Source organism: Lates calcarifer, linkage group LG10 (assembly GCF_001640805.2).
Source record: "Lates calcarifer isolate ASB-BC8 linkage group LG10, TLL_Latcal_v3, whole genome shotgun sequence".
Classification (NCBI taxonomy): Eukaryota; Metazoa; Chordata; class Actinopteri; family Centropomidae; genus Lates; species Lates calcarifer.
Genome location: NC_066842.1, coordinates 20457278 through 20483693, shown reverse-complemented (window position 1 = coordinate 20483693; position 26416 = coordinate 20457278). Strand labels below are relative to the sequence as shown.

Here is a 26416-nt window from a genome sequence, read left to right as displayed (position 1 = left end):
AGTCTGTTTGCTGTTTTATATTTGTTAATAATAGAGATTCAATTTGTTTCACCTGAACCTGCTTGAGAAGCAGGACTGACTTACACTTACACACATCACAGAGCAACAAACATTTATTGATTATATTTTTTAGCCTCTATGCTACTTTAATGTAACCTGAGCTGTGTTTGTGTTCAGCATCAGGCACCCTGCTGGGCAACTACAGTTTGTGTTAATATGATGTTTTGGTGTAGGTACCATGTGTAGCTCAAGTTTTGCTCTCCATCATCTTAGGCCACTGTAAAATTCTTCTTGAAGCCTATATAAATTTTTATTGGCATTTTTATCTTATTCCTGCTTTTGAGAATACAGTAGGCTCTGTAGAGAAAATCTGCGCTGACAACCTAATACAGTTCGCCTTTTCTACTGAGTCAAAGCTTCCTTCTCAACTGGAATCCTTCATCCAAGGTAAAGGCATCAACCATCTGGACTATATTATTTCACAATGTTTGATCTGCCTCCGTACAGACTGGTATATGAGTCAACACTCAGAATATATTAGAATATATATAACTATGGGTCACTCAGTCTTGTCATCCACTCCAACTTTTCGTAGTGTAGGAAAATACAAACACAACCTGTAAGATGCAATTACATTTTATACTGTTTTGTAAAAAATGTATTTTTGTGTCTTTCGTTTTGATTTTTAAAAAATTAATAAATCATTTAAATGCTGAAACATCAGTATGAATAAAAGACTAAAATTGTGGTACGAATAAAATGTAATTATGATTAGATCATTTGGGATAGATAATTTACTAGAATGGTATTGTCTACCATTACTATAATGGTTTTGTCTGCCAAAAACCCATAGTTTTTTATGTTAACAGAAGTGTTGAGCAACAGCCAAGTATGGTCTATACTGTAGTATTCATCTTCTGGGTCTTGGATGAAGTGGGGCTGATGGAGACAGTCTTGTCTTGGTGAAAGGCGGGCTGAGAGGTGGCAGAGAAAGTGAGAACAAATACTGCAGACCTGAGGAGGGGATCTAATGGCACTGCCATAATGCAACTGCAGTGAAATAAACTTGTGTCAAGAGGTTAATCAGGAGCCAAAGTGAGGTCACTAAGTCAAGTGGTACTTTAGATTTACTTGTTTGACCCCTGTTTAGTGCAACATATTGCACCTCCAGTGACTATGACTATCTCTTACACTGTTATTTATTAGCTGTCCGCCTTCTCTACAGGTTTTTTAGGTTAGTAAAAACAAACATTTAACACCGCTGCGAGACCGATCCATATTATAGTTCAGTTATATCAGTGATATCAACTATTTCTGCGAAACATAAGCACAACACAAGGCATGATCCTGTCAAGACTGGTCATAGAATCGGATGTTTAGTTTGGGGTTTTGACAGAATTTGGCATAACGTCACCTAACCTGGCAACCTGGCAAGTCGCGGAACTTCCGCAGCCAATCAGAATTCAAGTTGAATTGACGCCAGCTAAAGTCAACGGTACGCTAGCAAAAGTCGAGTGAGATCCCGCTCTGTCGATTAGGGGAAATTAACTACCTGAAAAGTTAGTCTTTTACGCGAAAAATAACCCAGTATTTGCCGTGATTAAAAGTGGTGAGCAAGTCGATTGATACTGTCGAGTTTTCCTGACTAGCCATGTAATGTCATTTGTTTTACTTGATATGCTGACAAGAAGAGAGATTTGTAATTAGCTAACTAGCGTTAACGTTTAAATTAGTTTTTTTCTGCTGGCGTTGGCTGAAGTTTGCTAGCTAATTTGGCTAACTTGGAGAGGCAGAGCTTTCCAGAGCGGCTAACATTTTCATTTTGTGAACCCCGACCTTTTTTTTAAAAAAAAAATCTAATCTGTAATTTTTTCTGTTGCTGACCGGTTAATGTGCAGTGCGCTCTGCTAAGGTCCATGTGAGAGATGGGAAGAGAGAAAGAGGCTAAAGGAGACGGGAAGGCCAAGCACAAAGCGACGAAGCTGAAAAGGCTGAGTGATCATGAAAGCGCTGGTGCCGGGGGAGATACGCTCAAGAACAGGTGTGTGTGTGTGTGTGTGAGAGAGAGAGAGAGATAGCGAGAAACACAAAGATGAATAGAAAGAAATGTTTGCTGACAGGCACAGTTTAGCGAGCACTTAATCATTATCCCATCAAGGGCGAGCCAAGCGCCATTATCAAATACGTTACCTGAATGACTTCCTGTCATAAGAACAAAGTTAGAGTAGCTCCCTAGTAATATATGCATGTGACTTGACTGCATCACGTCCAACATCTGCTCACCATCAACACAGACCACACATCAAAGCAGGTATTAGCATGTAGCATTTCCTTTCATGTTGGTGAAATGTGTAGACAAATTAATGTTAAGTAAAAACAACAACAAACAAACAAAAAACTAATACTTGCAATGGTGGTGAAGTAGATGAGAGTGAAAGCAATATGGCAGTATGCGTGTGCTACTAGAGGATATACACAAGAAATGTTACTGAGAGAATGTTGTGCTGGCTGAGCTTTCTGGAGGGCCAGTGGCATTGGGTGCATGCATTCATTATGCTGAGTACAGTGGGTACTCCATCTTCATATGAATATATTAATTTACCTTGATATCTGATGCGTTTATTACCATGCATATGTGAACAGACAAATGAATGCAGAGTGATCTGTCATTGGCTTGTGTAATTGATGAGAGCAGAGAGATGAATAGACACCTGTAAGCGCTACTGGCAGTAGAGCAGGCAGCTTTCTGTGACAGCTAGTCTCGTGTTATTTCATGGCACACTGACTGAATTACTGATTAAGGATCAACTTATCATCCTCAGATGCAAGACTCATAGAACTAATTTTTCTTAGCATGAAAGTGCCTCCTGCTTTAACTGTTGTCTTGCCATAGTCAGATGTTCAAAATTGGGAATTCTGAATTTTAAGAACGAACACAGCTGAGTTATAATTGCAGCACAATTTCATGCTACATCCAGTCCTGAAGGCTGGAAAGGTCAAACTGAAAAGAAACACGCTCAAAACTGTAGCAGGATCCTCTGGGACGGGGCTTGTCTGATTGGTGGCATTTTATAGCGTTGTCTGACTACAATGATACTAACCAGGCAGAGACATGAATGTAACATTAGCCTAATATGCTCTCACTTTAAGCTTGGAGTTGAAAAGTGCAGCTCAGACTGTCTCTCGGGGGTCCTTTCACTCATGTAACATTAACACAGACAGCTGATTTGGTCTCACAGTTGTACCACTTTTCCCTAACTGCTCATGTGTTACAAATACTGCATCACTAACAAGCTCTTCCTCTTCCTCTCATTGTCACTGCTGTCCCATCCTGACATCCTGATGAGCAGCACAAAGCCAACTAAATCTACAGAGAAAACTGTCAATGGAAAGTCTCATAAGAAGGTAAATCACCCATTCTCCTCTCTCTGTTCTTACCGAAAGACAGATCTGGATAAAATTTGACCTGATGTCCCATTCACCTTAATGGAAATTCTGTGTCATCTTGACCAGGGGAGGGTGTGTAATGGTCATGAGGGTCCAGCCATAACTCTTGTCCTCTCTGGAATTACCACATTAGATACAAGGTTGAAAACTCCAGCCCCTGTTACCCACTGACCCGAGCTCAGACTGACATAGCTACAGATTGTGCAACAGCTTGTGCCACTAGGTTACCTCCATGCAATTGGATTCCCACAACACTTGCCGAGTATATTTACATGCATACCAATACCCAGGCTGTTGGAAGTAATTATTTTAGGGCAGTGTTTTGATTACAGTGTGTAATGGTAACACGATTCATCTGATAACATGAGTTTATTTAATAATCATTGTACTGCCTCCCACTCCACAGCACAGTGCTGTGTTGAGGGCTGCAACTAATAATTATTTTCATTTAAAATAATCTGCCATGTCAGCCAATCAATAAAGCCTAAAATTGTTTTATCTGTAAAATCCCAGAAAATTGTGAAATAGTAAATAATAGTACATTATTCAGAGCAAATGTAAAATGTGCATAAATGTACACACTAGAGGGTATGATATGAACTCTTGTGGTTGTAGAATGTTTGAAGACTCCCTTGATATATTTGTTTATATGCCAGAGCTTAGTGTGTTACTGTGCTGTGGGGTGGGCCAGCTTTGTGAATGTACTTGCAGTGCACTTATGTTATTTTAAGCTTTAATTCATGTCCTCCCCTTAGGTCAAGACGCCTAAGACAGAAACCCTGGAGTCAGCCAACAAGCCAAAGTAGGAATTAAATCTTAATGCCAACAGAATGTATCTTATTAAAGGCCAAGATAATATGGAGCGATTGTGCTCAAAATCTTATTTTTCTCCACTTTTTTCCTTGTCTTCCCTCCTGAGGTGATGGAAATTAATTCACATGTTTTGATGTTCAAAAGCCCTGAACAGAAGCTGTTCCCGTTTTATACAATGTGTTAAGCTCTCTCACAGAAAATTAATTTTACTCTGCACTGAAGACAGATATCTGTGACTTGTCAGGAAAGTAATAAATGAGAATGCATGGTTTGAGTAGTTGGATGCTCTGCAGGGTGTTGCAGTGATGGCAGACTTTGGCCGAAGGCCTGCTGTGTCGAATCTGTCTCACAGCAGTGTTTCTATAGAGTTGTTAATGGATTGTTTCCCAGACACGGACTTAGCCCAGCCCAATACGACGAGTGACATTTCAGAGAAGGTGTCAGTTGGAAAAACTATTTTGCTAAATTCTGTCTTTTAATGTCTCCCTTCAGTGTTTTTTCCCTTCGGAAAGGCTCAGGTGGTAGCTTTGCTAGTTGAGTGAGTTCCATGCAGGGAGGAAAGTTAAGGCAGCAGAGTTAAGGAAGAAACATAAGGCTATTAGAACCACAGACTGTAAATGTCAATGGACGCAGTGACCTGCTCTCCTTTGTATAGCTTTTTATGGATTTTGCTCAGTGGTGCAGTATACCAAAGAACATGACCATTTCTACACAACTTTTTTCCTCTTTCCACATTGAGCAGTTGAACTGAACAGCTTGGCTGCAGCACATACAAACAGCAGGGGGAAAGTTAGACAAAAGGCTTTTCCTCTATGTATAATTTATGGTATACATAAAAAGCTTTGGCTCACAAGTAGTTTGCCTGCTGCGAAGGTTAAGAACATTGATGTGTCAGTAATTTCCTCAGGAATGAATGTGATTGTGACACATTGTGACACCTGCAGGCAGGCGGTTGGATTTCTGCATTTACTTGTCACATTAAAAATACTTCCCTCGCTGATGGGAGCTGACACACAAAGCTTTATGCAAAGAGAACCTGTTGGAACCAATTTAGTCATTATGGCTGTATTTGGCCCGTTTTCTCCTAAGCATACTGTAAAAGAGAAATCCACTAATACACAGTCCAGACCAAAGTATATGGACAGTTACACATTTTTTGTTCCTCAGGCTCTGGGCTCCAGCACATTCAATTTTGAAATAAAATAATCGATACATTAAAGTGCCAAGTCTTAGATTTAATTTGAGCAGGTTTACCTCAATATTTATAGAACTGTGAGGGAGATTTAGCTCTTCTAAAACATAATATCCAAAGTGCAGGGGTTCAAAAGTAATTAGATAGGCACACATGAAGTGAAACAATATTTTCATATTTAATGTGTTTTAGAAAATTCTTTGCATCCTTTATATCTCCCACATAGTTCTTTCTACATTTATATACGCCCAGGAAGAGCATCATGGAACTATGAGTAAGCACTTGAAATATGACTGTATTTTTGTGTAGTTAGGGCTAGAGCCCCTCATTATGTTGTAATGTATTTGTGAGCTGCACAGGTTCTGCACAGGTATGCTGGAAGAAAAAAGTACACACACAATTTAATTGAATTTCACTTGCTGGATAAATTTTAAGATCAAAAAATAATTTAAATGGCAGTGTGATGTTGTATTAAAGAAAGTGTAGTGTAAAAAGGTCAGTGACATCACTTGTCATACCCATTAGTAAAAAACAAAATGGTACAGTCACCTTGTTTTCTTTTATACTAACTCACAGTATTTACAAATGAAGGAATACACTGTGAAGATTGATTCTGCTATTATGTTTGAAAAGGTACAGGGCAGCAACTTCTGTCTTACTTCAGTTGTATACAGGCTGTGTACATAATATATGTTCACTATGGGTCCGTTGTATTCAGAGAAGTGAATGAGTGATTTCTGATGAATGAATGAATGAATGAATGAATGAATGAAGCTCATTTAAGCTCAGGTATGACAGTGAGCTAGCATGTACAATACCACTACCCTGACATCAGTTTTGTTATTTCCCCCTGTGCTGTTACTACTGTGACATCTGAGTGACTGGGAGAGAGCTCAGCACCCTCAATCAGAAGCTATCAGGGGCTTGCACTATAGAGGGGGTGCATTAGGCTCATACAATGTGTACCAGGTAGTTGCTAACACAGTAGGTTGTAATTGGGTTTCAGTGAGCCAATTTGACAATTATGTGCTGCAGCGCTTTACATTTTCCCCATTTCCTCCTTAACTAATGTTATGTTAAGGAAAGGGGAACATTGTTATTTATTAGCAGTGGTGACTCTAATTTGTTGATTTCTTAATTTGAACCATTTCCTTACCCACCAATTCCTCACTCTGGGGAAATCCAAGCTTGTAGTGTGCTTGTGTAATTATTTTTTTTTATTTCTAATTGCAGTAATTATGTCATTATCATTACTGTTTTGATAATGTTGTGTAATTACCATAATTATGTGTGATTTCTTATGGTCAGTGAGTCATCATTGTGTGCTTAAGGATTTTTTTTTTCTCTATTCCTCATGGCAGGGTAATTTTGTCCTAACTCTTTAGCCAGGAGTGTGGCAGGCAGCAGTGAAAAAGAGCCATTAAGCTTTTATTCTGCCTTATTATTAGCTTGTTAAGTAGGGGGTAATTCAACATCAACATTTCAAGTCAGAGTTTTTATGACAAAATAGAGAAAAATCAGACCAGTTGTTTGAGTACCACAATATTAAAGAAAACCTCCCTTTTGTAAACTTGAGTTTAAGAGGAGTTGTTGATTGAATTAATCCCTCATCCAGCATAAATGCAGAACTCATTAAATTCACAAATCAGACCAATGTCAGATTGGGGGGAAAAACACATTAATAGCCAGTACTAAGATGATATTCGTTAGTCAACTTTCTATTAAGGACACTGACTGTTCTTTTTGTGGTTTAGCAAGTCAGTGAAAGAGGAGCCAGAGGACGAGGACTTCACTGTGACAAAGAAAGGGCTGAAAAGGAAAAGAATCAAAGATGAGCCCATGGAAGGCCCGTCACACTCCAGTGCCACACCTGTGTAAGTGTGACCAGAAATACTTGTTTACATGTAGGCTTTTCTTGATATTAGAGTATGGTTAACAAAGTTGTTTTTGCATCCTAAATACATGTTAATATTTTTAAGGTAGTTAATGACATCTACCTTTCAGTTTTTCCATATTGTGCAAGTTATTAGTATTCTTTCTGTCTGTCTGTCCACAGCTCTAAGAAAAAAAATAAGCAACATGAGCAGGAAGATGAAAGTGACGAAGAGGCTCAGAAAAAGAAATCAAAAAAAAGAAAAGAAAAGGTAAATGTGTCCTCCCTTGGTAATCTGTCTCCATCAACAGTACTCCCACTATATGAAGTTTGCTGGAGATGCATTTCACGGTGGGAGTGCTTGAATTCACAAGTGTTTTTTTTTTTCCGGCACAGACAGTAAAGAAGGAGGAAGAAGAGCATCCGGTCTCGAAAAAGCCTAAGAGGACAAAGGAGGAGATTGAGGAGGCAAGACAGTTGAAGATCAAAAAGAAGGAGGAGGAGGAGCAGAATCGCTGGAGATGGTTTTGAAATGCTACTTTTTTCATCTTGTATTGATCTGGACCCACCACACACACACCCACACGCACACACACATACACACACTTTCGTCTTCCTAGTTTCTAGGTGTTGTAACCTTAACCCTAAAACCAAGTCTTAACCCTTAAAAAAGCAGTTTCACCCTGGGGACCTCAATTTCTGTCCCCATGGTGACACAGAGTCACCATGGCTAAGAGTGCATTCAGGTAACATCACCACTGGGATATAAAATCAAGCCCACACAGACACACCCAAACTACACAGGGAAAGCAGAGAGGAACAATTTTCACTTTCTGATGTACATCATCATTTTTTCATTGTGTTACTTTCTGTCAGGTGGGAAGAAGAAAAGTATGAAGATGGGGTGAAATGGAAGTTCCTGGAACACAAAGGACCCTACTTCCCTCCTGAGTACCAGCCTCTACCTGACAATGTTAACTTTTACTATGATGGTCAGTTGAGTATGGAAGATGGATGTCTTAGAAATGATGATGGAGACAGGGGTGAGAGGGTTTTACACAAGCTATTTTTGACACACACTACATATTTTCTCTTATGACAGTAATTTAAACTACTTTGGTACCTCAGGGGTTCTGTTCTAAGTACATCCAGAATTTTCCTGCACTCAAGGTGACATCACAGGTATTGCAGACTACAGCATATGCAAAAAAAAAAAAAAAAAAAGTTGTATGTAGCCATTTGTGACCCCATGGGGAGCTGTGCAAAATTTGTTAAATTGCCTAAAGTGATGTCACTTGAGTCAGCATCAGTTGGATGTGAATATTGCAAGTTTGAAAGTGAAAAAAATCTGAGGGTGTGGAGTTAGAAATAAATAGAGCTTACCAGACTTCTGTTGCCTTCTCATCTCTGCATGAGGCTACAGGCTACATTAGCTGCTACTAGCATAATGCTCCTAAATCATGAACTGTTGGTGGTCAAATTGCAGTGTGGGTAATGTAAGTGCCATGGAAGAAGAATGTGTGGGACTGTGTAGACTATCTGGTTCTGCTACATTGATTTTTTTTTTTTTACTGTCACTCATTAGTTGAACAGTGTTATAGGAGCGCAGTGATGAATCTGTGTCGCACTCTTTAAAGATCAGACAATCTGATGGACCAGTACAGCACTGCAGTTGTAGTATATAGTCTATATGAAAGCCTGTTGATTTAAACAAAGTGTCCTTGGATGCCTTTAAAAGAAGGTACTGATTTCTCAAGTCTAAATTTCTCAAGTAGGTCATTCTAGAGCATAAGTGCTGTTAGTGCAAAAACCCTGTCCCCTTAAGTCTATGAAGTACCACTTTTTTCTGCAGAGCCTTGAAATCCTGTCTGGCTTCGTTGTGTAGAAGAGGACTCATCTTTCAGCAGGACACTTAACCCTAAACAGCCACTAACACAACCCCAGGCCTGTTTTATGCTCAAGAAACGGTCTGACCTGTTTAAGTTACATAGCTTTCCCTCTAGTCACACCACCACAGTCACATAATCTCCACACTTGAAAAGGGAACAGGTGAATAATATTCTGAGAGATGCTTTAAAATTGTGCCGGAATGATTTAGATTCTCAAATCTGAATCTTAGAAATTAAAACCAGAATGTGAGCTCTAAGGAGGAGAAACTGTGGTGTAAACAGTTCTTTGAAGTACATATATGAATCCCAGTGTACAGGCACCACAACTCAGTTGCTCATACACACAAGGCACGTACAATTGGATCTTTAGGACACCAAAGGTGTATTGGGTCAAACACTGATTGATGACTATAATTGTTTTTGCTTTGTTTAGCAGTCAAGGCACAAAGGTGTCCTATGGGGGGCTGGTTTGATCTGTTAATTCTTGTGCGTGCATGTGCTTGTTTGTGCCTCAGTCTTAGTAGCAGGGCTGAATGTAGATCTTTGTCCTTGTCTCTAAACCTACTGCTATAAATGAGTTTGATCACACTCTGAGCCTCTAAAGGTGTGAAAGTGAACTGCTGGGACAAGGTGCATTCTGTGCTGTTTTTATTATAATCATTTTGCTCATCCCTTAAAGAATGTAAGGTAGACAGTGAGGCCAGAAAGCACATATGATCCCAATATAATAAAAATATTGTTGAAAAAAATAATCATTGTACTGGTGTGCTTGTTTTTGTGTGTGTACAGGTAAGAAGGTGAAGCTGAGCCTGGCAGCTGAGGAGGTGGCGCTGTTCTTTGCCCAAATGTTGGACCATGAGTACACCACCAAAAAGGTTTTCCGGGAGAACTTCTTTATTGATTGGAGGAAGGTAAAGCCACAAGATATCATAGATCTTTTCAGTTCTAGAAGGAAAAAAAGATACCACTAACTGGCTCTCAGAGCTAATATCTGCAGCTTGGAGGTTTAAGTTGAAATCAACAAATGAAATGAAGTGAATTTGTCTTAGTTTAAACTTTACTGTCTTTACTCTGTTTACTGTAACTCCATGGGGATAACGCTTACGTTGGCATAAAAAGTACAACATATCAATAGTGCCGACTTTTGCAAAGTACAGTATTAGTTGTCTGTAGTTGCAGCATTGTGTTTGAATATGTGTGTGCTGTAAATAGTACAATGTATGTGTGTAAAGTACAGGTTGTGTGCGTGACTGGTACATGTATGCCGGTGTCTGTCAGGGTGTCCTCTGTATAGAGAAAACACAGTGCCAAGCCCCAAGGCATATCATGCAGAATTAATTTTGCGCTGCTTAGTGCTCAATGCACTTGAAAATACGATTTGTGTGAAGGCATTGATATGCTAATCCATACAAGTAGCTCCCCTGCATATGAACAAATCCAATTAAACTGTTTTATTATAGCTGGAAAAAACTCTCCTCGCTCCACTGCCCTCAGTGCCCGCCCACTGTCGGGTGTCAGTCATGCTTAGACACGCAGACTGACTGCTTGTCCACACTGTCAGAGTGTGTCTGCACAGAAGTGTGTGTCTTTGTGTATGTGTGCTGATGAGGTCTGATTTTACATCTCCTCCCTAGACATCAAAACTGGACTATTGGTGCTCTGAAAAGCTAATAGATGAGAATCATTTCTTTTCTCGTTTATATGTTCAGGTTAGATGCTCTTTTGTTTGTCAAATAGTTAACCCTTTTAAGCATTCCTTATATCATGAGCTATATTTTTATAGGATAACTATAAAGGTAACTAACCTGTTTTTGATGAACACTGCTGTAGCAATGAGTGATGACAATAAGATCAAGGTGTCTGGTTCATTAAAAGCCCTTTTCACTGTTTACTTAACCTTAAAAACCTTAAAAATACACATACTGAAAAAGATTTTTGGTGCACACAGGCAGGTAGCCCTCAAAACATTGTCCTCGTGTTCCTGCAGCAGTAGCTTGGCCATGTTAAAAGCCCTCACGTTGTTGTGACATTTTAACACCAGAAAATTCTGAGATGAACCATAAAGTCTCCATTGAGGCGCTCTGTACTGCTGCCCTGCCAGAGACCTCTTTGATGGGGTGACCTCCTTGTGCAATAACTTGCTCCTGCTGCCTATAGTGTATTGCTGTGTCAACACTGTTTGTGTTGCTTGCTTGGCTGTGGCCTTCTTAAGGGGAAATGGTCTGTGCTCTGGCCTTTCATAATAACACCTCTTTTTTTCTTTCTCTGTCCTCTCTGCTTCCATAAAGATGAGTAATTAAGTGAAAGGTCACTGATTTGTTTTGATCATGCTTGTCTTATTTAATTTTTATGATACATTATTGTTGTAATGTGTTATTTAAACAGACAAAGGTTCTGCACACTGTCTTAATAGCCTCCAGTAAATTTGATTAAGTACTACTGTGTGCAGATATTTTGCCAGTGTCTTCCTACACTTCAGTTTTTTGATCCAGCAGATTAGTGTTGTGGATGTGCATAATTCTGTTTTTTGCATTTTGCAAATGTATTAGAAAATCAAAACATTTAAAATTAAATCAGCAGCACAATAAAATTTGGGCTCTTAACACTTTCTGAAGCCTCTGTAGATGTATATTATTGTATATTATGGATGTATATGATGTATATGATTTCTAACACTCATGGAGTTAATTCAAAGGTTTTTTTTCATGATAAATTAATCCTATTCATAATATCAGTTTTTATGCTGATTTCAGTTTGTAAAGAAACATCAGACCACACTACAGTGTAACACTGTGCCCATTTAGGAAATGACCCATGAGGAGATGTTGCTGATTCAAGATCTTGACAAGTGTGATTTTGGAGAGATCCATGCCATGCATAAAGCCAAGGTGGAGGCCAGGAAAAACATGACCAAAGAGGAGAAACTGGTAAGGCTCTGTTTTTTTTTTCCTTCTCTGCAAGTGCATGCTGTTGCTTTCATATCTTCCTGTCAGCGATCTAGAAGGTCGGTGTTGATCATCTAGGGGTAACGCTTTTTTTCGTTTGTTTTATACCTGTTGTAGGTTTTGAAAGAAGCCAATCAGAAGATAGTGGATGAGTATGGCTTCTGTCTGCTGGACCACCACAAAGAGCGCATTGGCAACTTTAAGATTGAGCCTCCTGGGCTGTTTAGGGGTAGGGGCGAACACCCCAAACAGGGCATGCTGAAGAAAAGGATCCAGCCAGAGGATGTCATCATCAACTGCAGCAAGTGAGGGAGGGATTGTGACTTTGTAGGAGTAGTTAAAGCTGACCTGATTAAAAGCAGAATTACCAAAAATCAATCATCGTAGCTGCTAAACATACACCTCTGCGTGTGACACTCTAGCGGAGCCCAGCAAAGAAGAAAATACAGCAAGACCTCAATGTATTTAAAAGTTTGCACTCATAAGAAAATCACTTCAATCTTAATTCTTTCAAAAATGTTTATCACCATCTTTCTTGGGATACAACAAAGTGTAGCCATTTTGACTGCTGCACAGGAACTGACAGTACACTGCCACACAGAAAGAGTTTTTTTTTTTTTTTAATTAACCTGCAACTTGTTCACTCTCAGTAGCCTTGTGTGCTGGGTGAAAAATCTTTTTGTGTTCCTTCACATGGAAGTCACATTTGTAATATCCACTTCTGTTACTGGTGTCACACAGGAGGTTTGTCCAGGAGGTTTGAGCCTCTGCAGGATGGTGTGGTTTACACTCAGATACTTAACTGCACTTTTTTTTCTTGCTCTGACAGAGAATCCTGTGTCCCGGTGCCGCCTGCTGGTCACCACTGGAAGGAGGTTCGACATGACAACACTGTGACGTGGCTGGCCAGCTGGACTGAGAACATCCAGGGCTCCATTAAATACATCATGCTCAATGCCAACTCAAAACTTAAGGTAGCCTGTCAGTCTGCTGCAAACAGGGAAAATGCTCCTACTTAAGTAGACACAGTCACATTAGTAAGAAACTAAATTTAGACAGTTTTCAACACATCTGGTTTTTAAGTAGGGTTTTCTCTTGATAAATACATTTATCCACAAGCACCTTAGTGCACCACCAGTCAAGTGTTGCCATAGCAGTCCCTGTACTCAGTGGCTTGCCACTTGCCTTGCCTTTATTGGTACTAGCTCTTTGAGGTCGGCTTGGTCTGTCTGGGCCCTGAATATTCAGATGTTCATTGTTTTCACTTGACCAGAGTCTCAAATTCACAATAGATATTGAGTGATTCTTTTTAGACCTCTCTTAGACCTTCTATAAAATAGAACAGTACAACTATATTATGCAGCATTGACAACATGCAGCCCCAACTATTGCACTAAAATGTAATGTAAATCCAATTTAGTCACACTAGTTATTCTAGAATGAGGACGTACCCAGGCTCAAATCTTCCAACAGGACACACAAATGGATACAAAAAATGTACTCACAAGAGGTTTAAACAATTTAACAATAATTTATGCTGGTTCTGAATGTGATTTCTCCACAGAAAATTATGGAAATAAAAGTATGTTTTTCTTACAAATTTTTTAAGCAAACTTCTTTAGTTTACTGGCAAAACTTTTTACCCATATAGAAATTGCCCGTTTAAACCCTATTAGCATTGGTTTCAAATCAAACCTGTGCTCCTGTTTGAAGCATGGTTGTTAATTTCATTTACAATTATAATTTAATTGCATTTACAAGTCCAGAAGGTGTCACCTCCAAGCAGCTTGTTCCTGATCTCCTGACTCTGTCGGCTTTAGAGTAGACCTATGATTCAGATTTTGATATACATTGCAGAACTGTAAGAACCTAATATACATTGTCAATATAACCACAACTGTTTTTGTAGGGTATTTGCATTTAAATACCCTTAATGGTTTTTTATTTTAAACTAATGAAATTCCATAATGGTTTTGTTTTGTTGAGAGCGGATGACAAGTTATGCGTGTTAAAGAAGACTTGTGTGCAGTGTTTTGTTATTCTTCCCCTTCTGTCATTTCTGTTTTGCACTCCTCCACTTGCTCACTCTTCATCTTCCGTCTTTCCATCTTTCATGTGTAAAGGTTAAGTTATTCCACTTTTAGTCTCCATGACAATGTGTGTGTGTGTGTGTGTGTGGGTGGGTGTGGGTTCATTGATGGCGGATTTAATTATGTCTTGGTCGCAATTTATAACCAGCAGCAAACAAAGAGAATTTTGTCATTGTAGTTGTGTAGTTGTGTATTTTTGTATTCCTTCTCTTTGGTGTGATGTAACCGTCTGCATTCGTGTCATGATTACCATACTGAAAAACAATTGGATCTGGTGCTTTTCAAGGAAAATTACTTCATGTTGTTGTTTTCTTTGTTCAGTAATTTGTTTCATGTTTACTTTTCTTATCTTTCTCTTCCTGCCCATTCTTGCTTTCTCTTTGCCCACTCTCCTCTATCTCCTCTTTTCCCTCCTTTCATCCTATCAATGCAGGGAGAGAAGGACTGGGAGAAATATGAGGTCGCTCGGAAACTGAAGACATGCGTGGACAACATCCGTAACCAGTACCTCCATGATCTCAAGTCTAAAGAGATGGGCACTCGCCAGAGAGCCGTGGCCCTCTACTTCATAGATAAGGTCTAGTTCTGAGTTATGAAATCAATGCAATGTGTCTTGATTGCCTTTTTTTATTTTCTCTCATAGCTAGATGGAAGATCTTTTACACAGAGAAAATTGATTATATGTAGCCATTTTCTTCCAGTGACCCCAAGCTTATTATCTCAGTCTGCACTGAGTGAAATGATAGATCGCATGTGTGATTGTTTTTGGCTCATGGCAAAGACTATTTCAATTCTAATTCAGCTTTGTCGTGTTTACAACGCAGTTCTTTTTTCTACTTCACATTGTGAGTGCATGTTTATATATTTAATAGTCCTCTTATTGTCATGTTTATGCTGTGGAATGGGAGGGATGGTGGTGAAAGTGCTCAGTGTGTGTGGTTGGTTTTGATGTGTATATTTAACTTTGCATCTTCTGACCCACAAAAGCTGGCACTGAGAGCTGGTAATGAGAAGGAGGAGGGAGAGACGGCAGACACAGTTGGCTGCTGCTCGCTACGCGTCGAGCACATCACCCTGCACGAGCAACTGGAAGGCAATGAGTGTGTGGTGGAGTTCGACTTCCTGGGTAAAGACTCCATCCGTTACTACAACAAGGTCCCTGTCATCAGGAAGGTAAAGGAACAAAAGATGCACAAACTGATAGATCGCTCCACATGCTCGTCCATCTTCTCCTCCTTTAATTTGTGAATCTTTTGGACCTGAAAACCATACTTTATAAATAATACTTAATATAATTTATACATTGCAAATCCATTTTCCACTGGATAATAAAGCAGCAAAATACTCAAATATAAGGGCTGTTCATTAAGATAGAAAACCAATATCTTTCATTATAATCATCTAGGTTTTGCCCTTTGGGTTTTGACAGAAATCCCTGCAGAGAAGGTCGCTCGTATGCATATCGACACACACACAGCCTGAAGCAGAGAGGGAACTGAGAGATGTCCTCAGGGCACAGTTGTAGATTGGATTCCTGCTGCTGTTGTGGTTTAATTTGTCTGTTAGAACTGCTGAACTGTCCCCCTGCTCTAGCCTGCTTCTCTTGAATTACATCTTTATGGAGGGGAGGTTTTAACCTTCTAACTGAGGTAACCATATATCTTATGAACTGGAGTGGCAACAAACAATACAGGCTGTGTATCTTAATCAAGATTAGACAGCCCTGTGATTAACAGAGATGTCGTGCACATTAGTTTTAGTTATGGACAATATTTCATTGTTTTTTCAGGTAGGTTTATGTACTCAAGTTTTTACAGTTGAAGGCATTTCCAGTAGAGGTATAGTTTCATCTCATTGTGAGGACAGCACAAACCTGAATTTAAAGGTCTGTGTTTGGATGTTTCTTACTGAAGAACACCTTTGGAGTCATAATTTACTTTGGTATTTTTTTGCACTGATGATTCAACCTGGTGAGTTTCATGTCCCATCCCAGTCATTTAACCAATTTTACCAACTCTCTTGGTGAACATTTAGCACACTGTGGCCGTAATGGAGAGAGAAAGATGCTGACCAAAAAACTCTCAGTCTTCAGAATGTCTAACTGAAGTCAATTTTTTCAGGTCAAATTAATGAGCTAGAGATACCAAACATTCCCTCATGAGAAAGCATTTGGAAAAACTCCCAATTAACAGGTAGAAATCTTGAGCAAAACCAGGCTCTGGGTTGGTGTCCATCTGCCCTGGCGGGTTGGGTTGATAGGGAAAGAGAGGGGTGAGAGGAGAAAGGTGCAGTGTTGGGGATGAAATCAGGGAGAGAAAGGATGAGGGGAGTGAGTGGGAGCGATGGAGACAGGGATGAAGGGGAGGGAGATAAAGGGGGAGAAGTTAGAGGGGACTGAAGATGAGGGGAGAAGGGAAAGAAAGGTGGGAACACGGGTGAGAGGGGAGAAAGGGGATGGAGAAGATAGGTGGCTGCAGGTTCAGGTCAGCAACGGCTTCATGGATTTTTTGATGGTCCACTTCTCTATCTCTTATCTTTCTTTTTCTCTCTCTGTCTCGTGTCAACCTGGTGTCACCACTGTCTCAACTCGTCATTCTGCACTAAGCCATGTATAGTGCAGTAACAGTGCAGACGTACAGCTGGTGTCTTGGTCATAACTCAGTTATAAAATTATACTGCACCATTGAGTGTCTCCTCTGCTGGGCTGTGGACAGCGTTGTTAACTGGTTTTAACTTGCCATACACCAATAGTTTCCGCTTCAGCCGTACAAGCTCCTGCCAGTAGCATGTAGCTCTCAGTAGGCAGAACTCACTTGACAATGGAGACGAGAGTATCCGAGCGGCCGATAGAAATGAGTCGCTCTGTTCGGCATTTCCATCACATCTCTTGCTACATTGTGCTCCTTCAGTGCTTTGTGTGGGAGCTGTGAGGCAGCTGAAAATGTAACGAGTAGTCAAGTCACATTTTGTGTTTCGAATCAGGGTCTTTCTGGCAGATGCATCGAATCACCGGCTCTGAAGAGGCAGGTCTGTTAAGTAGAGTGCTTCAACTTGGCTTTGCTTTAGGCTCACTGTATTGTAATTTTAGGTGCAAAATGTTTTTTGGAAGGCTTCATTATGTCAGGTGTTGACACAGGCTGCAGTACACTTAATACCCATGGAACAGCAGCAGTACTATAAAAGTACAGCGTAATTAAGCGTTGCAGCAATTCATCACTTGTTTGTTTATCTGATACAGCAAATGATGATGCATACTGTAATGAGCAGGTTACCCAATGCCACAATAGAAGACAATAAAGTGTGTCTGGAAACTTTTTTTAAAAAAATCTTGTTTGGTTGTCTGCAATCTGTCAAACAGCTGTCACATTTATTTGTGTGTGTGTGTGTGTGTGTGTGTGTGTGTGCGTGTGTGTGCGTGCGTATGCGTGCCTGCCTGCGTGCATATGTAAATTTCCAACCCCACTTGGTGTCAGCCCATGCTATCTTCTGTTCCAGAGATGGAAAAAGAAATGTTAGCACCTGACAGCCAAAGTGTTTTGTTTCTTGGCAGAACATATAATTATTCAAATGAGTGCATTCAAAAGCAACACATTAGCTAGAATTAATTAGTCCCTTGCATATTTTAGCATCATCAATTCCCAGGGAAATCAGTGGCATTGCTGCTAAATGTCACTTGGAATAAAATGGAACAAGGATAGAAGGAAGGAATTTCCATTTTTAACCTCTGTAGGGGTTTGAAATCTCATTGAATGTAATACTTGGGGTTATATGTTTTGGTTTATACATATATATACACATTTACATATATATGGAAATTAAGTGGAGTCAACATGGACCTGTATGTGTCACATAACACATAAGGGTTAATAATCAACTACCCATATGAACACTTATGTTCCTTTCTTTGCCTTTCCCATTACCCAGTGACTCATCAGCATCAGCATCTGTTAATTGTTTAAACACAAGTACATCCTTATTACTCAGTTTAAACATCAGTTAGAATGCTGAATGACTCTATCAAATAGCCCCAGGTTGTGGAGACACCTGCAGCTGCATAAAATCATTGTGTTGGGTGCGTTCAGCCGGGTGAATATTTATTTATTTAGTTCTTTTCTAAAATGATTATTTCCATTCTAAACACAAACACATCCAAACACATCACTAAACCAATTAGGCAAGCTCACTTTGGTGTTTCTGCTTCTCTGAGACTTTTAGACAGATACTGATTTACATTTTCATTCAAAAGCACTTGCCACTTCCACTTTTTATACTTTGCCAAGGGGGAACAAAATTGCCACACAAACCGGCCAGTGAAATGTGTCAGTGTGTTTTATAAAGCAACACATCTGTTGCGATTAATTGGTGCCTTGCATATTTTACTAGGTTATTTTGGGAACGGTGCATCTGTAGAACCCACAGAGTTACTGGAAATGTCAGATGTGCCAATTTTACACTTCTGGATGTGCTCTGAGATGAAGTCAGGCTCCACACACACACACCATCCCCCACGTTTAAAGTGCATTATAATGTGTATGTAAACTGACTTTTAAGATTAAACTTTAAAGCCTTTAAAGAATCGCTGCCACTTTCCACCCTTCTCATTGAATGTATTGATATACTGAAGGTAATTTCACCTCTAATGTTTCTACCAAAAATATTTAAATAGCCTGCTGGTTTGCTCTTGCCCAGTTCTTTAAACATGAACACAAACATCCTTACTCTAGTAAGTAGTATTTCTAGTCCCCTAATGAAACATAAACTTCAGAATCATTAGTGTAACACCAAATTTAATGCCTAAATTCAGTTAGTAAATAAGGTAGGCAACCTCAGGTTGAGTTAAGACACATCAAACATATTAATTTGTTTTTATGGTGTATATTTGAAAAAGTCCCCCAAGTAAAATTTGTCTGTATCTTTTCAGGTTTTTAAGAATCTTAAACTGTTCCTGGAGAACAAGCAACCTGGAGACGACCTCTTTGATCGCCTTAATGTGAGTATCTCACTAACTGCCTCTACATTTCTTTCAGTCATTTACATGTTTTCCAGCTAACCCAGATTTTATGTTTTGAACTTCTTGTAAAACATTGCTGGCTGATGCTCTACACTTAAGTGTTAAAACAACAACAAAAAAAATTGCTTGGTATTGTTCAAAACTACCTGAATTTTCAGGGTTGTGTAAGAAATCCCCTGAGGTGCATAATATTTGAAGAAAAGGCAGAAAAAGACTGTGAAAGCAAAATAGAATTACATTTTTTTATGTTTTCTGGGGACAGAGGGTGAAAAGCAGGGACTAAATTGTAAGGTCTAAGAGATGAGATTGAATAAGGATGAGCCAATCGTGTGGAGAGATGAAAGGGGTAAAGTGAAGAAACGGGAGGTGAGGAGAAGGGGAAGAATATTGGAAGCAGGGAGAGTGAAGGCAGAAAAGGAGTTTCAAAAGAGAGAGGGGATGGACTCTGGCAGATAAAAATGAAACCACACAAGTGAAAATTGAGAGTGAACATGCTGGGCAGATGAATTTCCACACATAAAAATCTGGCGTCCTCTCAACCGCTTCCAGTAGCTGCAGACAGCAAGGCCACACAGAATGCAGCAGTTGTACACAGTGTTTAGTCCACCGTAGGGAGACCTGGGGCTTCTCAGGCTGCTCTCAGTCTTTATCAAACAAGATCAATCGCATTATTTGTCTATTTGAATCTGTACCCCAGGTTGTCCTATTCAGAATCACTTTATATACAGATCTGTTGTAGGGGAAACCAGGCTATAGCAGCTTGTGACCTTAGAGTTAAGTGCGAGCACTTAACTCTGCTGATAAATACCTCGTCTTGTGATAGACTCGAGCGACAAGGTTGTAGGTGGGAACGTACACAACAGATGAATGGACCACAGTAGAAGAGAGGGCTTTAATGAAATGGAGGGAGAAAGGTATGCAAATAAGAAAGCATGAGAAGACCAGCCACGTGTTGGTATGTAAAGATTGACTGGCAGGAAAAGGAGGACGCAAGACAGCACAGGAGTGAGAGGGTGAGATGAAGAGATGGAGCAATTGAAGGAGGGAGTGCAGTGCCTCTGCTCTCTGCCCTCCAGTGTGTCAGGAAATGTCAGGGTGTGTTGGAGGTGGAATGGTAATGGCTGCTGTGGGCAGGCCTGATTGACACCCGGAAAGGCCAGGCCACTGAGAGTGCAGAGGTGTGTGTGTGTGTGTGTGTGTGTGTGGTGGTGTGTGTGTGTGTGTGTGTGTGTGTGTGTGTAGACATAGATGGAGCAGTAGGAAAGTGACAGCTGGTCCAGGTGAGGGGAGGTTAGGAGGGAGATGGTGGACAATGGCTGGGAAAAGGTAGGCGGTGGAAGAGAGGGAGGAAAAGTGGAGGGAAGGAGAAGGCAAAGGGGCAGAAATTACAGTCAGGCAGCTGCTGTAAGGCCGAGGTAAGGAAGAGGAAGATGTAGAAATGAGAGGGGGAACTGTAGTGTGTGCTGCTATCCTCAGCTGGCATTACAAAGAGAGATGGTAGGAAGGCCTCTCTGACGTTTGAATTTAAACTAACTTGGCTTGGTGTTAATTGCTCCGATACAGTTGACGTGAATACATGTACAATACATGTGAGCTAGTTTGCACAGAAAATTGTATAATCTGGGATAGCAGAGACAACTTCTCCTCAAAGCATTCATAGTGTTGCAAGTGACTGTGAAAATGCTTTCAAACGGCCTCACACCTGGCATGAAGTGGGTGTGCTGGTAACTTGTTTCTTGAAGTTCAAAAATTGTTGGATGCAGAAAAGGGTGGGATGGAGGCGGCTTCAGACACAGACTGACCATCTGACAAGCACATTTGTTGGAGCATACTGACACCTTCATAGTCACAATGAAACAGAAGTCAGGGTGTCTTCAACAATGTGACAGATTTTTGAGTATGTGGGTGGGGTCTGGTTACTAAAGAGGTTTAAATCAACTCCTTAAAATTTAATTGGAGTGGGTATGGCCTAGCAAAGATGGCGTGATCCAGAGCTGTAGTGAATTATGCAGTTGTAGAGGACTGTTGCCCTGCGCCTATGTCTTCTTCACGTGCGTTGTTAGATAAGGAGGAAGAGGATGACGAATTTAATAAATCAATGAAAAATGTGCCTACTGATATTGCTTTGCTACTACTAAATACAGTGTGAGCTCACTGTCAAGTGTGGATTCTGGTAAACCTTTTTTTGACATATTTGACAACACAGAGACAGAATTAGAACTTGGAAAATGTATTTTTTATTGAATTGTGTCTCTAAGCCACATGTTATTGAAGCATAACATCCTGGGTTCAAATCTGGCACAGGACCTGTAATGTTTATTGCTTTCTGTCCTGTCTCTAGAATGTTAGGTTAATGTGGCCTGAGATTTCCAGTGTTTCATTCAGTACATTTTATTGTACTGGTTGACATTTCAGAGACAGACAGAGAAGGTGCTCCCTGATATAAGGTTGCAAAATGCACAGCCACTGTGATTGCTCACACACATGGTGGGGTGCATGCACACACGCACTCACAGACACACACATCATGTTGAGGTCTGAGTGTCTGATCTGAGCTGGAAATGCAGGTGTTTGTCAGACTTGTCTGGAAGCCTCCAGACATCATTAGAGCTACAGTACACACACTGTCTGCAGTTTCAGGTTAACTCACCTCAGTGGGATTTCCTTAACTACGTCTTAGTCAAATAAATTAAATTACTACCTGCGGTGTAGTATAATCCCTATGAGCTGCTTTATTTTGGCACATTTCATTATTTTCCCTTCACTCTATTGTATTCCTTCTACCATCTACCAGAAGGAATGTTTTTTTTTTTTTTTTTTTACAGGGAACTGAGGCAGAGCGCACACAAATTGGAGCCAGTGAAAAATGAAAAGCAGATCATCATAACTACTTTAGAAAGGCAACAGTCAATATTTCTCTGTGACATGAGATGCCATCACCACAAAATGGCTAGCAGTTATGTTAATGAGAAGGTTCAGTATGTAGCAGGTTGCATTATAGATAGGAAATTAGAAGTGCAGTAATGATACGTTGTGATAATGCCTTAGGAGGTGACATGGATGACATACTCAAACACACACACATTTGTGCGCTCTCAACACACCATCCCAAGGGAGTTGGTGGTGTGAGAGCTATCATACCTGCTCCTCAGACTTGCAGACACCTTCATTAGCATTGCAGGGGCAGAGTTAGGTAGCTCATTAGCAAGGCAGGCACAGAGGAAAGTGTGTGTGTGTGTGCGTGGCGTGTGTGCATGCGTGTGTGTGTGCGTGATCGTGCGCATGCACGTGTGTACCTGTGTGCCCTCCATTGCATGCATGCACACGTATGTATATACATGAAAACCCTCCCTCATGCTGTTTCTAATAGGCTCCTGCAGTGAGAGACATCCGTGGCCCCAGACAGCCAGGTCCTGACCTTGCTCTGATTAAACCAACCACATCATTATTGTAATCTTCATCAGAATTACTACTTCTTTTGCCAAAGCTGTGAGCTCACCAGCAAACTCATCTCTATGTTTTTTTCCTCATATATCTGTTTCCATCTCTGTTTAGAAATGTGTTATCTTCCTTTCAAGTCCACATATTTGCACCTCATCAGGGTGCAAATATGTGGACAGTGTGTGCAGTGAGCATACATGTTTGTTTTGTTTTTCACATTCCACTGTGTGTGCCCTTACACTCTTTACTCAGTTTCATCTCTTTGCTGCTTTGCTGAAGCTACAGCCATTTGCCAAGAGCTAATGGCTGTCAAACCACTGGCTATGACAGCTCTAACTTGTTATAATACCTAAAGAAATGTCAGAGGGGAAATAGTACTGTGATCTTTTTTAATCTCCCTGCTCTAATGGATGATGATAATGAAGGCAGAGATGGTATTTTATGTATTTTATTTGTAAGGGTATATTAACAGATGCTTTAAACACTGTGGTGGTACAATGCCACAGTGACACCTAGTGGTAGAAGATGTGTTGCTTTATCTGGCCTAATGGTTCTGTGATGACAGTGTTATTTGTTCTATACCACACTGGTGAGTAGGTGTTGTTCTTTGTCTGTTTCTCTTTGCCCCCATTTCTCGCCATGGCAGACGCACACGCTGAACAAGCATCTGAGCTCCCTAATGCCAGGTCTGACTGCAAAGGTCTTCAGGACATATAACGCCTCCATCACCTTACAGCAGCAACTCAAAGAGCTCACAAACAGTAAGTCACATGTTGACTATATTATAAAGCAGTCTAACCCTACATAAATTGCTTGATGACATATTCCAGCTTATAAAGCACTGGCTCATACTCAGCTGCTGGACAGATACCAGCAGATTTATTGCAGTAGCCCTTTATCAGTCTGTCGCTTATCATTGTCTCATTACCTGGCTGCTTGTGTCATGGAGTCCCATGATAAAACACACTGCCACACTTTTGACATTTTTTATTTTTAGCTTGTGTGATTTAAGATACCCTGACGTCAGTCAGCTTCTCCAGCCATCACTGTACCCAGTGCGGTGCGTCTCTGCCTCACTCTTATCAGGGTTCCATTGGCCGCTTCTGCCACCGTTTCTTTTTCAGAGATAGAAGTGTCACACTCTCTTCTCATTTCTGGATTGCCACTGAGAGCCAATCTGCAGGCAGGACATGTGGTGTAGTGTGTGTTGTGTGGACCCCAGGAAGAACAGATGAAACTAATGGGGACCTGAATAAATGAAATGAAATGGTAGCAACCTGTAATTAAGTGTGTGTGAGTGTGTGTTCAAGCTTGAGATTTGTGCTGCAGATGGTGGGTGGGCAGTAATAACATAAGGGATGTCAGCATGATTTTATCTTTTTAACTTCTGTGCATAATTCTCTTCAGATATGTGTTCTCAGTGGATTTTTTCTGCTTAAATACAAATTGCTATTCTGTCACCCTCCAAAGAGTCAGACAATGTGGCAGAGAAACTGCTGTCCTACAACAGGGCTAACAGAGCAGTTGCTATTCTCTGTAACCACCAGCGGGCGCCGCCAAAGACTTTTGAACAGTCTATGGCTAATCTACAGGCCAAGGTAAGAATGGCTTTGCTTGGTTTATTGGACACAGTCATTCATCACATTAACATTAGCCTCACATTGCATAGGCAGACAGTGATATTTTTTCATGTTCTTGTGTCACTGTAACATTTTATTTAAATAGATCCAGGGCAGAATTCTAGAAACAGTAACTTTTTGTAACCATCACAGCCCACTCATGGATAGTTTAAAGCTGATCCATATATAAAAACATACCTGTGTCCTGTATATGCTCCTCCCAGATTGATGCTAGAAAGGAACAGCTGGCCCTAGCTAAGACGGAACTGAAACAGGCCAAGAAGGAGGCTAAGACCAAAGGCAGCTCAGACCCCAAGCTGCAGATGTAAGTTTTGCAGTAGTACAGAAAAAAAACATCAGGCTGAGACTGTAATTGAGACAATTACAGCTGATTGACAACAATCTAAAAATGGGAGCACCTCTTTGACAATGTCACAAGCTACACACTTGCACACACAATAAAAAGGTAGAGTTAAGCACCACCAAGCAACAGAAATAACTGCCTCAGTGTGCATAATGTGCTGGAGGTTAGAGTCATAGGAGATGTAAGAACTTGAATTTGCACTCATAGAAGTGTTAGTTGTTATTGTAGTTCTGCTTTTTACTCAGAGATGAGCTTCCCTGCTGTTACAATTACTGTTAGTTGTACATTAAAGGGCAGTAAGTCATTCACATATGGACTTCTGCTTCTCTGTGAGTATTTCATTCATGATTATTAGTTAATTCACGGGATATTTAGACTAGTATTGTGCAGTGTATAGAAAAGGAACACCTGGTTCCACAGGAATGTCAGATGAGATTTTTCAACTAAAAATGTAAGCCATTCATAACAACAGAGAGGATACTTTTGAAGAGTCTGCATTTATGTCAGAAGTCAGTACAAATCTACCAGGTGTTGAATGGTGCTGTTTTTCCCACATGTCACGCCTAGGTTGTTTAACTTTTTTACAATATTGGATATTTCATTGTTCACTGTGTGACTCTATTGTATTCGCCTTTCTGCATATTTTTTGCTAGGCTGGTGGAGCGGAAGAAAGCAGCAGTGAAGCGATGTGAGGAGCAGCTGCTGAAGATGGAGGTCCAGGCGACTGACAGAGAAGAGAACAAACAGATTGCGCTAGGTACCTCAAAGCTCAACTATCTGGACCCACGCATAAGTGTGGCTTGGTGAGTGAATACAAACATGGACACTTGCCCTTAGTGAAAACACTTGTACAGACTTTCCTAAATTCATGCATGTTCCTACTTACATGAGAGCAACCAGAAAAACTTTGGTTCTCAAATTGAACTACCTGGACTACCTCCAGCTGGGGTGTGCTACACAAAGCAGGATTAGTAAATCAGGCAGCCAATTTTGAGCTGCGGTATCATGAAGCTGGTTCACTTTTAATCAGGGTGGATCACCATGGTAACCTGTGCTGCATGGCTAACCTGTTGAGGCAAGTTCAGCTCACTGGATCAGATCAAAAAGTACAAACCCACCTCCTGATGAATCACGTTCTGGAAAAACTGAGTCATCAGTTCTGTAAAGACCCAAAGTGGATAACAGGAGGATAAAATAATGTAGTGCAAGCACTTGTCCTCTCTGGTATTTCTGCAATTTCTATTACCTGTAACCTGGCAGTGGGTTGTTTTTAAGAGAAAAGATTACCTATTAGAACCTTAACTGGCTGTTGTGTTGTTCAATGTTTATTTTAAAGTGTATACTTGACAGTCTTTTTTCCATTTGTTGTAGGTGTAAGAACATGGAGGTACCTGTGGAAAAAATCTACAACAAAAGCCAAAGGGACAAGTTTGCCTGGGCCATCGACATGACAGAGGCAGACTTTGAGTTCTAACTTATATCTTCTAAAACTCCAGTCTCATAAGTGACTATGATGCGATTAAGGAACCAATCACTTTATATAACATACAGTACTTTAATGTTGCATTTATAATATGGTCAAAGACTGCTGATGTACTTTAAGAGATTGTGTGACATGATAAAACTTCATCCTTGTGACACATTGTTTTGTTTACTGCTGTTCATTTCTGTGTGATGCTTTTGGCACTACATTTTGAAGATTGTTGCTGCTTAGTTGTTTTGTTTGTGCTTT

At 40.3% G+C, this 26416-nt stretch overlaps 1 protein-coding gene across 1 annotated transcript; it reads left to right on the top strand.

Annotated features, from left to right (window-relative positions):
• The first annotated feature begins 1478 nt into the window (after positions 1-1478).
• zgc:173742 (DNA topoisomerase I, mitochondrial) lies at positions 1479-26370 on the top strand. The gene is made up of 20 exons (XM_018703595.2): positions 1479-1609; positions 1899-2041; positions 3351-3405; positions 4203-4249; positions 7207-7326; positions 7509-7596; positions 7722-7849; positions 8202-8317; positions 10004-10125; positions 12019-12141; positions 12277-12464; positions 12989-13133; positions 14683-14826; positions 15237-15422; positions 19171-19239; positions 23348-23462; positions 24172-24299; positions 24545-24645; positions 25338-25487; positions 26056-26370. The coding sequence occupies exons 2-20, from the start codon at positions 1926-1928 to the stop codon at positions 26156-26158; spliced, it is 2244 nt and encodes a 747-aa protein (XP_018559111.1). The 5' UTR covers positions 1479-1609; positions 1899-1925; the 3' UTR covers positions 26159-26370.
• Positions 26371-26416: the final 46 nt, after the last annotated feature.